The sequence below is a fragment of the Bison bison genome, unplaced genomic scaffold (genome assembly GCF_000754665.1).
Source record: "Bison bison bison isolate TAMUID 2011002044 unplaced genomic scaffold, Bison_UMD1.0 scf7180017864293, whole genome shotgun sequence".
NCBI classification, from domain to species: domain Eukaryota; kingdom Metazoa; phylum Chordata; class Mammalia; order Artiodactyla; family Bovidae; genus Bison; species Bison bison.
In genome coordinates this window covers 1,969,887-1,984,508 of record NW_011494865.1, presented here as the reverse complement: position 1 = coordinate 1,984,508, position 14,622 = coordinate 1,969,887, and the positions used below count along the sequence as shown (strand labels likewise).

The window sequence follows — 14,622 nt, the reverse complement described above, 5'->3', positions numbered from 1 at the left end:
CCTGGCACCTGATCCCCCAGCCCGGCTCCCAGACCCGCCGCTGATAACAGCGTCACCCTGCTGCAACACGGTGGTGCTGCCACGGTGGCACTCCATCTCCAGAACCCACAATGTGTGTGAACTGTGTGTCAACCAGACGGCCAGTGGCCTCAGGCCGAGCTCGGTCAGCATGCCCCAGTGCAGCTTCTTCGAGATGGCAGCAGCTCTGGATTCTTTCTACCTCAAGGAGCAGACCTTTTATCATGTGGCATCAGACAGCATAGAATGCAGCAATTTTCTAAGTTTCTACAGCCCTTTCAGCTACTACACTGCATGTTGCAGGACCATAAACAGGGGCGTAGCGGGCTTCATTGATTCTGAACAAGGTGTCTTTGAAACCCCGCCTGTTGCATTTTCTTCCCTAGAGAAGAAGTGCGAGGTTGAGAGCCCGGGCTCTGTTCCTCACATTGAGGAGAACAGGTATCTCTTTCCTGAACTGGAGACGAGCAGCTCGAGCTTCACAGGCCTGAGCTGCAGAACCAACAAGACCCTAAACATCTACCTTCTGGACTCCAATCTGTTCTGGTTGTATGCGGAGAGGCTGGGTGCTCCGAGCGCCGCACGGGTGAAGGAGTTTGCTACAATTGTTGACGTGAAGGAAGAGTCTCACTATATCTTGGATCCAAAACAGGCTCTTATGAAGTTCACCCTAGGTACCATGGGCATTTCCTTCCCCAAGCCTAGTGCTTTGCTTAACTTTCCATAGGTGACTGTTATTTAGGGATCTCATGACAGCTGGCTCTTACTAGCTCATTTTAAATCTTTACACTGCAGTCATAATTTTAAAAGAAGCTAATTTTGTCCGTTAAATGAAACAGAAACTCCCTAACTCCAAATTCTGGATAAGTTGGTCACTTAGCCCTTGGGAAGAGTCCAGCATCCCAGATTGTCAGTGCCCGCCGCATTTCCAAGGTGGGAACCTGGCCACAGTGACGAACAGGGTGGTGGTGAGTGGGTCTGGTGGTAACTCCCCTGGCTGATGAACAGCCCTGGCAGAAGCTTCACAGAAAGCAGTGGAATGATAGAACCACCTGGCCCCCTTTATGTCTTGCAGGTTTAACTACATATCAGGGCTACCAGACCTAATTTGTTCTGCTGCTCCTTTTTAGCAAGTTGAGGAATACTGCTATGACCTTGGGTGCCTAGATGGTAACAAGCAAGTGTCAGACCAAATCAGCAAGACCCACTTTGGGGGCAGGGCTGGGAAGGGGGTAAATCACCGTTCTGGGAAAGCACCGCGAGCTTGCCCTTAGAGCCTGGCAGCAGCAGTGACCCAGCCCACGCGTCCTGTTCCCAGGGCTTCGCTGACATCCTTGATGTGCACACAAGGAAGTGTGAATTCAAAAGCTGTATTAGTTCAGCCTCATTGGAACCATGGAGGAAAGTCGGTGTTTGCCAAATGGAGACAGGAGGAATGTGGGGAGGGCAACCTTTCGTTTTCAAGTTTTGGAGAGCATGAAAGTAAGAAACTCAAAACTCTTATTAAATATTAGTCACTTTAGGTGCTGTCTTTTAAGTCCAGGTGAAGCTTGCTTGTTTCCTGTATTAGACACGTTTGAAAAGCCTTATGTAAATAGTGATTTATTTTTCCTACATCAAATTATATACTAAAACATGAAGCCTCCTGAATGTGTAGAGGAACCCCGTGAATAGTCACTGAAGTGCGTCCACTTTTGATATCACACCTTGCTCCTCATTCATGTTGCCTGAAGTTATATTTTGGTGTACTGAGTTTTCTTAAAATGAAACAAGCCTGTATTTTTAAAGTAAGCGTTGATTGGATCTTCCTGCCTCCTGTGCTGTTACTCAAGCATTCAGTGAGCTCGTGATGGGCCCCCCCTGAATTTAAGGGTGATCTGAAAGACGCCGTCATCTGATTTCTTTTCATCTTCTTTATCTACTCTGAAACATCTAGTTCTGTTGTTCTCTGTCCTGTGGTTGGTGACAAAATTTGTCAAAGTCCTCATACAAAAACATCCACTGTGTTGTTTTGGAGAGATGACTCTCAAGTCAGCCATTTCTGGGGCAGTTTCAGAATTCAGCCCTCATTCAAATTAGTGAACAGTTCTGGGTTTTATGTTTCAAAAAACCAACTAAGTGTCATTCAGATGCTGATGACTGATTCTCTTTAGTATTCACTCAACCTTCTTCCCTTCTTCCTTCCTCCATGGAGCCTGTCATTGTTCACTAGGACCTCAGAATGGAGAGAGAAGGAAAAAAAAATGAAACTCAGATTAGTGCTGCTTCAGATGAAACAGATGAAACAAAGGAATCTGAAAACATAGTCGTTGGTGGGGAGGGTAAAACTGTTGGTTCAAGTTAGGGTTTTGTATTATTTATGGGTCTTATTGATGCTGTTTTCCCACTAAATATAGTTGTTTATTTCGCTTAACCTTTTAATTAAAGAAGAAACTTGAGGAACTTTAGTAAAGGAAACACAAACCATAGCTCCTCACCCTCATTTGAATGAGTGTTTGAACACCTCCCACATTACAGTAGCTTGTGCAGTTACTACATCAGTAGTTAGGCTTAAAGGTCTTGGTCTTGTAGGTTGAAATCTCGATGGTGACTCATTGATGACTTACCCAGTCTCTGGTGTCTTGTGGACCAGTGTTAGAAAAAAAGAGCATCGAATTCCTAGCCCGTGCACAGTAGACCATGGAACTCTTGAGTGGTGCTTTGTTAACTAAAGTGCAGCCCCCTGTCCCCTCCTGTGTGGATTTTCTTCAGTGGGTCTGTGAAGCCAGCCCACTTTTTAAAGTATAAAGTGGGCCAGCTACTCTCCTTGTACCAAGAGAAGAGCTGATCTCATTTTCTCTTTATTTTTAGAGTCTTTCATTCAAAACTTCAGCGTTCTCTACAGTCCCCTGAAAAGGCATCTTATTGGAAGTGACTCTACCCAGTTCACTTCTCAGCGTTTAATCACTGAAGTGACGACTGATACTTTCTGGGAAGTAGTCCTTCAGAAACAGGTATGGAATCGAGCGAGGCAGAAATCAAGCTATCTGTCCCTATTAAAATAATTTCCAAAGCTGCAGTCATGGGTGGAGCAGTTGGTGCTGACGTACAGAAGACTAGCCACATGACAGCCTTACTGCAGAATGTGCGTGAATTACATGGTGCTTTTGTGAGTGCAAAGCATCCTTAAAAATACATAACTGAAAACACCCACAAAAGATCAGGGACTTCCCTGGTCCAGGGGCTAAGACTGAACTCCCGGTGCAACAGGCCTGGGTTCCATCCCTTGTCAGAGAACTGGATCCCATATGTCACAACTAAGAGACCCAGTGCAGCCAAATAAATAAATATTAAAAAAAAAATGCCCAGACATCAAATTTTCACTGTTCTTTGTGCATGAGCAGCATTTATGGAATGCTTGCCAGGCTCTAAGTACAGTGAGGACCCCAGAAGCCCAGTAACAGCCAACTTCTTCTTCCCACAGGACGTGTTGCTACTTTACTACGCACAGTGGTGCGGCTTCTGTCCAGCCCTCAATCACATCTTCATCCAGCTAGCTCGGCTCCTGCCCTCAGACACATTCACTGTGGCGAGGTAAGGAAGCCCATGCTGCCGCACTCTGGGCTGGGTGCCTGTCTTTGTTCTTGCTTCCAGCTTAGCCACGTGGCTTGCAAGGGTCTGCCAGTTTTCTGTGGACTTGGATAAGACTGAGTTGATTGTCAGCTGGAAGCTATGAGCAAAACCTCATTGGCGCCAGAGTCTTCCTGGTGAATACTGAGTGTTCCTTGCCTGATGTTGAGGGTGTTTCTGTGGGAGCAGTGCTGACCTGTTTGCTTAGACAGCCCCCCAAGTGGCCAGCTTTCTGGAATATACATCACTGGGGCCTTGGCCCAGCAAAAGGGGGCCTGTCTCTGACATACTGTCAACCAGCCCTGGGACCTGGAGTGAATCTCTCCAGCAGGCCTTGTTTCCCTCCTCATTCCTAAAAGGAAGAGGAAAGATGGGCTAATACCCATGTGGTGTTCTAGTTGTGTGATTCCATGGCACTGTATGTGGGATCTTCAGTAAACAAATGAATTTTAAATCACTGTTTTGTAAAAACAATGCTCAAAGAGTTTTTGGATGAGGTAGTAGGCAGTTCGGAGGGAAAATTATTTAAATTTAAGCTATATCTTTCTCCCTCCTCCCCAAGAAAACCCCTTCAGATAGGTAGAATTAAATATAAAAGATCAAATCAGAGAAAATGACAGAAAATAGAATATTGGATTTGCTGGTTACTTTGAGAGGTGGAAACTTGCGAAATAGTGAAAGAAAGATGAACAGATTTCACTAGGAAAGTGTGCAGTGAAAATACAGAAAACCGACTCACAGAAGGACAGCAGCTGTGTTTGCCAGCACGTGTGTCTTTCCTTCTGTGTGTGCTGCAAATAATGACTTAGAGCCACACTGGAGGAGGCACTGTGCTGGGAGACTTTCATACATACACGGTATCTGACTTAATCCTTAGGACAGTCAGTGAAACAGGCGTGATCACCAGTCCTTTTACTGAGGACGAATCTGAGACATAGAAATAGTAGCAGCTTGCCCAGAGTCAAGCAACCTGTAAATAAGGGATCAGGATTCAGAATCAGGCCTTCATACTCCAGACCCTGAGAAATTAAAGTGGTTTAAGAAAACTGCTGAGAGAAAAATGTCGTTTGTACGTATAGTGGAATATTACTCAGCCTTAAAAATTTTAGGCAGGATGTTCTGTAACATGGGTGCACCTTGAGAATGTTCATGCTAAGTGAAATGAGACACAGAAGGACAAACGCTGTGCGCTTTCCCTGCCCGAGGTCCCTAGAGTAGTCAGAGTCATAGAGGTAGAAAGCAGAATGGTGGTTACCCAGGGGTGTGGGGAGGACCGGAGTGGTTATCGAGTGGGGTCAGTTCCTGTTTTGCAGGATGAAAGAGCCCGAGACAGATGCTGGTAATGGTTACACAGCGTTATGAAAGCACTGTGCACTTAGAAATGGTTAAGATGGCACATTCTGTGTTATGTGTGTTTTACCACAGAGGAAGTGGGGGATGGAGGGAGAAACAGCTGAGAAGGACTGCAGTGTGAGAGAAAGGTCACAAAACAGACTTTCCACCTAAGAGGAGAGAGTGAATAAACAAGTAGGGAAATGATAATCTAGTAAGTGTAAATTAAAACAATAACAAAATGTCATTTACATTTATTAATGAATGCTCTTGAGTGGTAGAATCTTTGTTTGTTTGTTTGGTTTTGTTTGGGCCACATCATGTGGCTTCCAGGTCCTGATCAGGGATCAAACCCAGTCCCCAGGGCAATGAAAGCACAGCCCTAACCACTGGACAGCCAGGGAATTCCCATTGGTAGGATCTTGTGTTGATAAAATCAGATGAAATTGTCACAGTCAGATGTAGCTAATAGAGAAAGTAAATTGGCATAAGCTTTTTGGAAAACATTTTAGTACCATTTGTAAGAAGTCACAAAAATGGTTATATACTTTTGACCCAGTTAATTTCACTTTGGGGAATTAAGGAAATGGGACTCCCAGAGAAGCATGTGCTCATCATTGCAGTGTTATTTATATCTGACAGGAGAAAAATGGTTACATAAATTATGGTTGAGCATTTGATGGGATTTTTACCTCTTCATTAGAACAATGCACCTCATACAGTTAATTTTGAAAAGAATGTAACATGAAATACGACTGCTGCTCTTCACAGTATGTTGACATAGACACCAGAACTTGAATGAGAATGGCAGAAAGGAGGTCCTGATTAGCCCAATGGAATTCGGAGGGGATGTTTACAAATATATTTTTTGATTTTACAGTTTAGTTTTTCCTTGAAGTAAAAAATCAGGAGTAAAAGCATTTGATTATAAACCACTTGCTTAAAAAATAGGACTGATGTTCTCTGTAGCCTTTCACAGGGGGAGGCGGGAGTGCTGTTTTGTTAGTGAAGCTATTTAAAACTGCTATATGATTTGGTTATGTCATTTTTTTTTTAAGCGAATTTCATCCTTCTGGACAAATGCATGGCACTGATTTCTCCCGCTCCCAATTATACATTCTGAAAACTTCTGTCAAGTTAATGATTCAGAACATTTCCATCTTTTGTATGTACTGTTTGTGGATACTGACACCTGGCCTAGCGGGCCTTCCTCGGTCTGCTTCCGCCTCCTAGGATGTTCCTTTTGCTTCAGCTGAGCAGTCCCCGGGGCGAGTGGGGAGGCCTCCTACAGGTCCAGCTCGGTGCCGGCTGAAGAGGTGCCTCCACCTCGTTCAGCAGAAAGCAAGCGCACAGGTTGGGTGATTTAGCCCAGATGTCATTTCCTGTATTAGAAAATTAATCTAAAATCTGGTAAGAAAATACAACTTTTTTGGTCTCTGTCTAGACTTACAAAATGTAGAGTATTATCTTTCGTTCCCAGCTTTCTTACATTTTCAGAGGCTCGATGTATTTTGTGCAGTGATTTCCTTATTCCAGGGTTGATTCATGGGTTGAAGTACTTGCCCACATCCTGTCAGTTAGGTGGACTACCTGTCAGGTGTCAGTGAGACTTTTTTATTCTTTTTTGGAATTCACTTTTACTTTCAAGACATTACATTTCAGGACTTCCCTGGTGGTCCAGTGGTTTAGACTTCGCCTTCCAATGCAGGGGGTGCAGGTTTGATCCTTGGTCGGGGAGCTAGGCTCCTACATGCCTCCTGGCCAAAAAACCAAAACATGAAACAGAAGCAATATTGTAACAAATTCAATAAAAGACTTAAAAATTGTCCACATCAAAGGAACAACAAAACCCCACTACATTTCCCTCCGCGAGTCAGGTGAGCAGTTGCCTGTCCTGAAAGCCTCGGTGTTTCTCGCGTGCACTGTGCCTGCCAGTGGTGTGCTCACTGCCAGGGGCCGGTCCGTGTGGCACACACAGCGCTCCGGGTTCTTAAGTTACTTGAGAAGATGCTTTCAGGTTCCGGGTTGGAGTTTCTTGGGCCACTCTTTTACATTTTCTGTTCTTTCCCTTTACCAGGATCGATGTATCTCAGAATGATCTTCCTTGGGAATTCATGGTTGATCGTCTTCCTACTGTCTTATTTTTTCCCTGTAACAGGTAATGCTGATTTTTTTTTTTTTTTTCCCAGTATTTGGGCAGATGGGATTCTTTTGCCGAAAATAAAATGGGTTTGAGGTAATTCACAAAAGTGAAACGTGTATCATTATATATTACTAAAATATTGAGAATAAAATGCATTGTTTGAAACGTACCACTAGGGGCCAAGGGGAAAAGGGCTTTGGTGTCAGGGTGTCAGGTGTAGTGGTTTTAATAAATGTGCCCCTCCCGGAGTGTGCTTTACACAAGCATGAATATGGCCACTGGGACTCGTGCCCCTTCTTGGCCTTACGAGCACACAGTGTGTGCTGAGATTGACAGCAAAGAGCCCCAGGTTCAAGTGGGCAAAACAGTAGCTCATGGCTGGGCTCTCGGGGACGCAGGCCCGGCTTGCCTGCTTCCGCGTGAGTCATTCATTTCTCATTGAGCCCTGCGGATGGCTTCCTCGGCTCCCTGGTGCAGGGAGGAAAGAGGCTCTCCTACCCGCTGCACCCCCACTCTAGGGCTCACAGAGCCTTCTTCCCGTGAATGTCACTTCAAGGGCTGTCACCTTGATCTCTCCACATTCATCTAAGGGCACTCCAAGGCCAGCCATCAGGGCACCCTCCCTGAGAGCCCAGGCACAGGATGGTCGTTAGGTTAGCAAAAGAACGCCAACCTGGCAGTCAGCGAACGTGGATCCGGATGTTTTGGTAGAAAGGAAATTAACTCTTGGCCTTTTAAAGCCTGACAAACCAAATGTTCTCTTTGTATAAATTCCTTTTTGTTTTTAAAAGGATGGGTCCTCAGAGACTCAGTCACACGGGTTTGACAATATCTTCTCAGGGAAAAGCACTCGCAGGATGAGTTTAGTAATGCTCTCTACCTCACGTGTTTTATTCTCCAGCGCTCGCTTTTACTATTTATTGCAGCCACTGTCGTGCTTCGTGTGTTTCTCTAAGGAGAGTGCTTCCTTCACGTGTATTGATTCATTTCCTTGGTTTTTCCTCTCTATCTCAAAGAATTTTTGCTGGTACACTTCCTGTGGTAGTAGGGTCTTTTCAGATCATGCACTAAAAACAGAGCGTGACTCACCCCATTCCATCGCTGAGCGGTGATGAGCCTTTTTCTTTCTAAGAAGCATCTCAAGTGCCACACAGTCCAGGAAGCATGGACAGTGACACAAGCAATTTCACCTTTTGTCGGACAGAGGTGAAGTTTAACGCCTCATTTTTCAAATTTCAAGCCTAGTTTGAAAAAGCGGTGAAGTCATAACCCCCATCACATGCCTTTGCAGGAAGGCGTTCCCAGCAGCTAGATGGTTTCGTGTTTGGGTTGGGCACTTTTCACTCTGAGGCCACCCAAGGGAGTCGCTCATGCCCTGCAGGAAGGGTGCTGCAGCCCTTTCTTGTTTCCCTGAATTGAAAAGTCAAGGAAGTAAATACTAAATAGAGAAGACTGTCCAGTTCTAGTTTAACAGAGAGCTTGAGAACCAAAGTCTTACTGCCCTGGAATGGAAACTTTCTTTTTTATAAAATATTTATTTATTTTTGGCTGTGCTGGGTCTTCTCTGAGGCATGAGGGTTTTCTCTAGTTGTGGCGAGCAGGGGCTACTCTCTAGTTGAAGTGTGCCGGCTTCTCGTTGCGGTGGCTTCTTCTGTGGCAGAGCCTGGGCCTCTAGGGCATGTGGGCTTGGTAGTTGGCACTCCCTGGCTCTAGAGCACAGGCTCAGTAGTTGTGGTGCTCTGGCCTGGCTGCTCCACGGCGTGTGGGATCTTCCTGGATCAGGGATCGAACCCGTGTGCCCTGCATTGGCAGGCATGTTCTTTACCACTGAGCCACCAGGGCAGCCCAGGAACAGAATTTTTTTCTTATTTCCTAAAAAGAAATGGTAATCAGAAGTGAATAAGCTCCTCACTAGCTGGTCCAAGGTGAGTATTCAGTTTACTCAGAAGGTAGATGGGCAGAGAGAGCTGACAGCTTGCAAAAGAGGACATGAAAAGGCTGACAACATGCAGTAAGACCTTCCTCACAGTCACATGCTTATCTTCCGTGAAGAGAATGTAAAAGTGCATATGCGTTTTGGTAAAATATAAATTTACACATGCACTGGGTTAAAATATGTGCAGAAGGAAAGGTATCAAGGGGTTGATGGTGATGGTTTTGCAGGAGTGAGGCTTACAAGTGGTCTGGTGAATGCCTCGTGTGCTTTTTACACCCTTTGCAAATTGCCCTCAGTGAGCACGTTGGATTTAATAATCATGAAAGTGAAACTGTAGGAGAGAGCTTGTCCTCTGCCACAGTGCCTGGGCCGCGGCCTCCTCCTGCAGGGCTACCTTCCCACTCAGGGGCATCTCAGAGCCACTCTTGTTCCACCACGTCTTCTGTGTGACCTTTCACAAGGCAGGTACTCTGGCCCGGTGATGGGCCAGCACATTGGAAGTAGGAGGGAGTTCCTTCTAGCGTGGCCCCTGGGGAAGGACCTCGCTTCTTTAGAGGAGCAGCCTACCCTCCTTCTCTATTATAGCCCATTGGCCAATTTGCATTTGGCCTTTTATTGCGTGCTGGATAGAGGTGCATACTGTGCTCTTGGTGAACTTCCAGAAGAGTCAGATAAACAGTGGGACCTTTACCACCACTCCTGCAAAACGATTACCATTTGGGAAGCAGCTTGTTGACGCTCTGTGTCCTTGCTGCTAAAGGAGTTTGAAAGTATTTTAGCACACCCTTCAGGTAGGTTCATGGAGATTGCTCCAGATACTGAAAAACAGCATGCTTACCAGTGTCATTTTCTGTCCTGTCTCCCCAGATACACACACTAAGCTTTTTGCTGGGGACGGTTCACATTTGCTGTGTCCTGGAAGATCAGGTTGTGCTGCAGAACTTGGGGGCAGATCCAATCTCTGCTTGCCCGTCCTTGCCCGCTCTTCACAGGGGCCAGGGTGTTCTCAGTTGTCGATTGAATGGCTGGGAGGCCCCAGTGGAGAAAGCTTACACGTTAAGGAAACTATGCTTTAAAGGAAGACATGGTTATGTGCTTACCCCCAAAGTTTAAAAAAAAATTATTCCATTTACCTGAAATTTTCCATAAACATATAAAATGGGGCATATCTGGTTTTAATTTCCCTGTGATCTTTCTTTCATAGGGAAAGGGCTGCCCTTTGATAGAACACCTTTTGTCTTTTCTTCGGGCTGGGCAGCCTTCATTCTTCAGAGCCCCTCAATCTGTCTGTCAAGGGTGGGGCTCCAGTAACACCTTCCCCATCTTGACAATAAAATGTATCTCCAGGTGTTGCCCACTGTCCAAAGGGTTGGGGATACAGTCACTCTAGTTGAGAACTCTTGCTCAGATAATGTGTAATAAATGCTTGCTGAAGAGCCAGGCTGAGTGTTGGAGGTTTTCCCCATCTCACCAAGCATTGCTGATGGCCACAGGAATGATGTGGTGGCGATCTGGCCCCAGGACACTCTTCCTGACACACCACTGGCTTTCAGCCTGGGAGCTCTTATCTTTCCTGGAAGGTTGTGAACAGAGTCCGAGCCCTTTGTCCTCAGGAGCAGACACGTCTTTGAGATAAACCACTGTAATTACAGAACCAGCACAGGGACACCCTCATGTGTGTGGAACATTTTTCCGGATGACATTTCCCGAGCGGACTTCCTTTTGGTAGGAAACAGCAGCTTGACCTTCGCTGGCAGCCTGGTTTTGGATTAAGAACATAGGCCTGGCTCTCTGATTTTTGACTCCTTCCCCCTTTCTCTCCAGAAAGGACCTAAGTGTGAAATACCCTGAAGACCTTCCCATCACCCTTCCCAACCTGCTGCGATTCATCCTGCATCACTCAGACCCAGCTTCCGCCCCCCGGAACCTGGCTGGCCCTCCCACCGCAGAGTGTCTTCAGAGCGAGGCGGTCCTGCAGCAGGGGCACATCGCCCACCTGGAGAGAGAGATCCGGAAGCTGCGGGCAGAGATTGGCACCCTGCAGCGGGCGCAGGTCCAGGTAGAGGCCCGGCTCGCCAGCGCACGCAGGGACGAGCACCGGCTGCTCCGGCAGCAGCACACGCTGGAGCGGCAGCATGACCTGCTGCGGCTGCACAGCGAGCAGCTGCAGGCCCTCTACGAGCATAAGACCCGGGAGCTTGACGAGGTGGCCCGCAAGCTCCAGGAGCTGGCTGACGCCTCGGAAACCCTCCTCACTGAGAACACGTGGCTCAAGATCCTGGTGGCTACCATGGAGCAGAAGCTGGAGGGCAGGGACGGGGCGGACGACCGCGTGCCCCCAAGCAAGGCACGCTCAGAGCACCCCGAGCCCCCAGGTGTCCCCCGGCTGCCCGCCAGCACGCCCCTGCCTGCCAACGTCAGCTCCACACTGGCCTCTGAAGGGAGCCCTGAGAATCGGACAGACTGACTTTGGAAAATGACATGAAGAAATCAAAGGAGAAAACTGTACATTGGGAATATATTTATGCAAATTTTATTGAAATTTATTGTAAATAAAGATTTTCTCAGTGGTCTAGAAAATCAACTTGAATGTCATTCAGCTTTTATTGAACAGGGGTGACATCCCCTCCACTTATTGCACAAACTTGGTAGCTTTGAGACAAAAAACAGTAGCACAGTCCATGTGAAGATTCGTCAGAAAAGTTAGTCCCTGTTTCAGTGGCTCAGTGTCGGAGTTCCCTCCCCATCCCCCTCCTGTTGCCTCTGCCATGACACGCAGGATGACAAGTCAGGAAACTTGGACGCAACAGTTGGGCTATTCAGAAAGAATTCAATGAGAGGTCATAACTTAACTGAGCCATTGGAGTGCGTGGCTCTGGTGTCTCTGCTAAAAAAAGTAGCTATTGACAAAGAACAGTGAGAGCTATTGTGTGGTTGGTCACCAGTCCTGTGGGCCCTTCCACTTACCCCAGAGACCCCACTAGAGCCCCACTGTGCCTCTGAACCGGCAAGGACACCATGCTGATGCGCCCGGTGCCAGAGGCATAGATGTCAACAGATAAGGACCCCCCAAGAGTGAAACTAAGGAGAAAGTGACGCTTCATGTTCTCAAAACTGAAACTGCAGGGGCATGGTAAGAAGCTCGGGGCAAGCCTGACAGTCAAGCGGTGGTCGTTTTCAGGGTCAGGCTCAGAGACTTGAAAATGCATGTGCTTCGGTTACTTGGGGGAAGGACAGACAGTCTCAGCTGCTGACCACCGGCTGCAGAAAGTAGAGGTAGAAAGCCCGAAGCTCTGAAATGTGAGGGGAATGGATCAGACACCCCCACACCTGCCCCAGTTTTATGTCCTCCGTTAGAAAGCACACCTCCTTGACCTTCCAGTTAACCCCTTTAGAACCTGACACCCGCCTGCAGCCCACACTGTGTCCTGCCTCCGCTGGTCTCGTCTCACACTTAGCCATCCCCGGGTAGGGACCAAAGGCAGCCTCTCCCCTGCTCTAAAGCCCGGCCACCTTCTAAGGATCCCTCAGTAGCATCCTATGCTGTCTCAACCCTGCTTTCAGCTCAAATTGTCTTTTTAACTAGCTACCCCTCCCCTCCCCCCTAGCCATCATTTAAGGTTGGACCCTTAATTGAGGGGTACACTGCTAAGAAAGGTGTTCCCTAAGCTCCCTCCTAGGGGTTCTAGAAAGTTGGATTAGTTCAACACACTTTTTTAGGGGAAATCTGGATGAGGCCAGAGGAGCCGCCTTCAGCGTGCCCAGGAGGCCAGAGCTCTGGGGGGGAGCTCTGACGGGGTGGCAGCAGCCTGGGGTTAGCCAGGCGCTCCCCACCTCTCCTGCAGCAGGAGGCTCAAGTGCTGGGGGCCAGCGCTCCGAAGCTCTGCCAGGGCTGGCCTCCAGTTTATTCCCAAGGATGCGCACACAAATCACCATCTAATCATCGTTTAGGACTGTTTACAGTGGTGTGATTAAAAACCCGAGTTCACTGAAGTCTACACAAGGGACACTGTGGAGGGGCAAGGGGTGGTGGTGGGGTGTCCGTGGCCATCCAGCTCCTCATCTTTGCAAAAACCAAGTCCTGAACCTTAAGCCCCTTCTCCCCCTACCCGCCTACTGAAGTACAGGCTGCTCGGGGCTCCTGCTTCCTCAGGGACCCAAGAAACGACACTGGGCACTCTCAGAGCAAGGTCAGGGGACCCTCCTTGTGGGTGGCCGGCTGAGGACAGTGAAATGGAGCAGGTGGGTGGGAATCTGAGCGGAAAGGAAGCAGATCTGTGAAAAGGGCAGGAGGGGGAAACAGAGGGGAAACTAAACCCCGCCCCCCTCCAGTGCAGAAAACATTAAATACAACAACAAACTAAAGCCGCCATTGTCTCCCCTTCCTGGGCCAGTTGGGTTTCGGATGCGGGTGAAGGCGGCAGCTCTGGTGTTTTCCAGCAAAGCCAGCGCTCAGTAAAGCCGGGTGGGGGGCGGGGCGCCCAGCATGCTCAAGACCCCGGGGGCCAGAAACTGCTCTGCCACTGGGACGCCTGGCAGCCTCGGGACTCGTGCCTTGACTCGTCCTTCACCGGCTCCCAAGCAGCCGCAGCAGCTTCCTTGCAATCGCTCCACCGGCAACAGGGAACAGCCATTTAACGACCTCATCTACCAGGAGCCAGCGGGGCGGGGCACGGGGGCGGATGGCGCCCCCGATTCCATTCATCGCTCACAAAGCAAACCACCAAGGCACCCCGAAGGGTCTGCTAGGAGGCTTAAAACCGACATGTCACGTCCTGTACGTACAGACGCACGTGTATCAGAGGCCCCTGCCAAGTGCCACGTGGGCCTTACACGTCTAAAACCACTCTCCCCCACTGCCTTGACTCAGCTCAGCCTTAGTTCGGACAGTCCCATGTGCTCTACACGCGATATTTTTAAAAATCAGCAAAAGAGGCTTAAGCACGTGCTTCCGGGGCCTATTTACAGTTCACAGGCTTGTGAGTTCACGCGTTACAGTAGTAGTAGCTCCATCAAAAACAGGCTCAGCTAAACATTCAAGTAACAAAAGCGCTGTGGGGCTGAGAGCCCCAGCTAGGTCAGGTCTGCCCACTGCCTGCAATGGGCAGTCCCACCAGGACGCTGAGGGGTTGCCCAGGGCCAGCGAGCCCCGGATTGGGACTGCTGGGACCCCGGGAGTCAGTGCATGCGATGATGAAGCCTGGCGAGGCCATGCCAGCAAGTGTCAACCCTTCCTCTTAGGCGGAGGCATGTCTGTGGGTTCGCCCCTCCTGTGCCTCTCCCGGCTGGCTACAAACGGGCCCAGGAGCCTCTGCATCCCAGCTCAGCTGTGGACTTCAGGGCCGTTGGGGGTCAGCTTGGCCTTCCTCTCCACACACGGTCCCTTGGCCGAGTACTGCACCAGCAGGAAGGGCTCCTTGGTCTCACCATCCCCTACGATGCTCTCCTCATCCTCCGACTGGCTGATGCGCTGGAGTCGCAGGTAGCACCAGCAGCCCAAGATCAAGGCCCCCAGGGCGGCGATGGCGATGAGGATGACGATGACCGTGACCACTCCCGTGGTGGGGCTGTGGTCCATGATAGA

At 48.6% G+C, this 14,622-nt stretch overlaps 2 protein-coding genes across 3 annotated transcripts in view; one reads left to right on the top strand and one right to left on the bottom strand.

Moving 5' to 3' along the window:
• Positions 1–11,620, top strand: part of TXNDC11 (thioredoxin domain containing 11) — a gene marked incomplete at its 5' end in the record, with an annotated part of 52,720 nt that extends 41,100 nt beyond the window's left edge. Inside the window, 5 exons of the mRNA XM_010850690.1 lie at positions 1–692; positions 2,869–3,011; positions 3,482–3,591; positions 7,037–7,117; positions 10,863–11,620. Of these exons, the coding sequence (XP_010848992.1) occupies positions 1–692; positions 2,869–3,011; positions 3,482–3,591; positions 7,037–7,117; positions 10,863–11,505 (1,669 nt within the window). The remainder of the gene's footprint in view (positions 693–2,868; positions 3,012–3,481; positions 3,592–7,036; positions 7,118–10,862) is intronic.
• SNN (stannin) overlaps positions 11,619–14,622 on the bottom strand; it is a 10,246-nt gene continuing 7,242 nt past the window's right edge. Inside the window, exon 2 of one of the 2 annotated variants that reach the window (XM_010850674.1) lies at positions 11,619–14,616. In XM_010850674.1, coding sequence (XP_010848976.1) covers positions 14,362–14,616 — 255 coding nt within the window. In that variant the 3' untranslated portion in view covers positions 11,619–14,361. The other variant, XM_010850675.1, reaches the window with a different exon arrangement.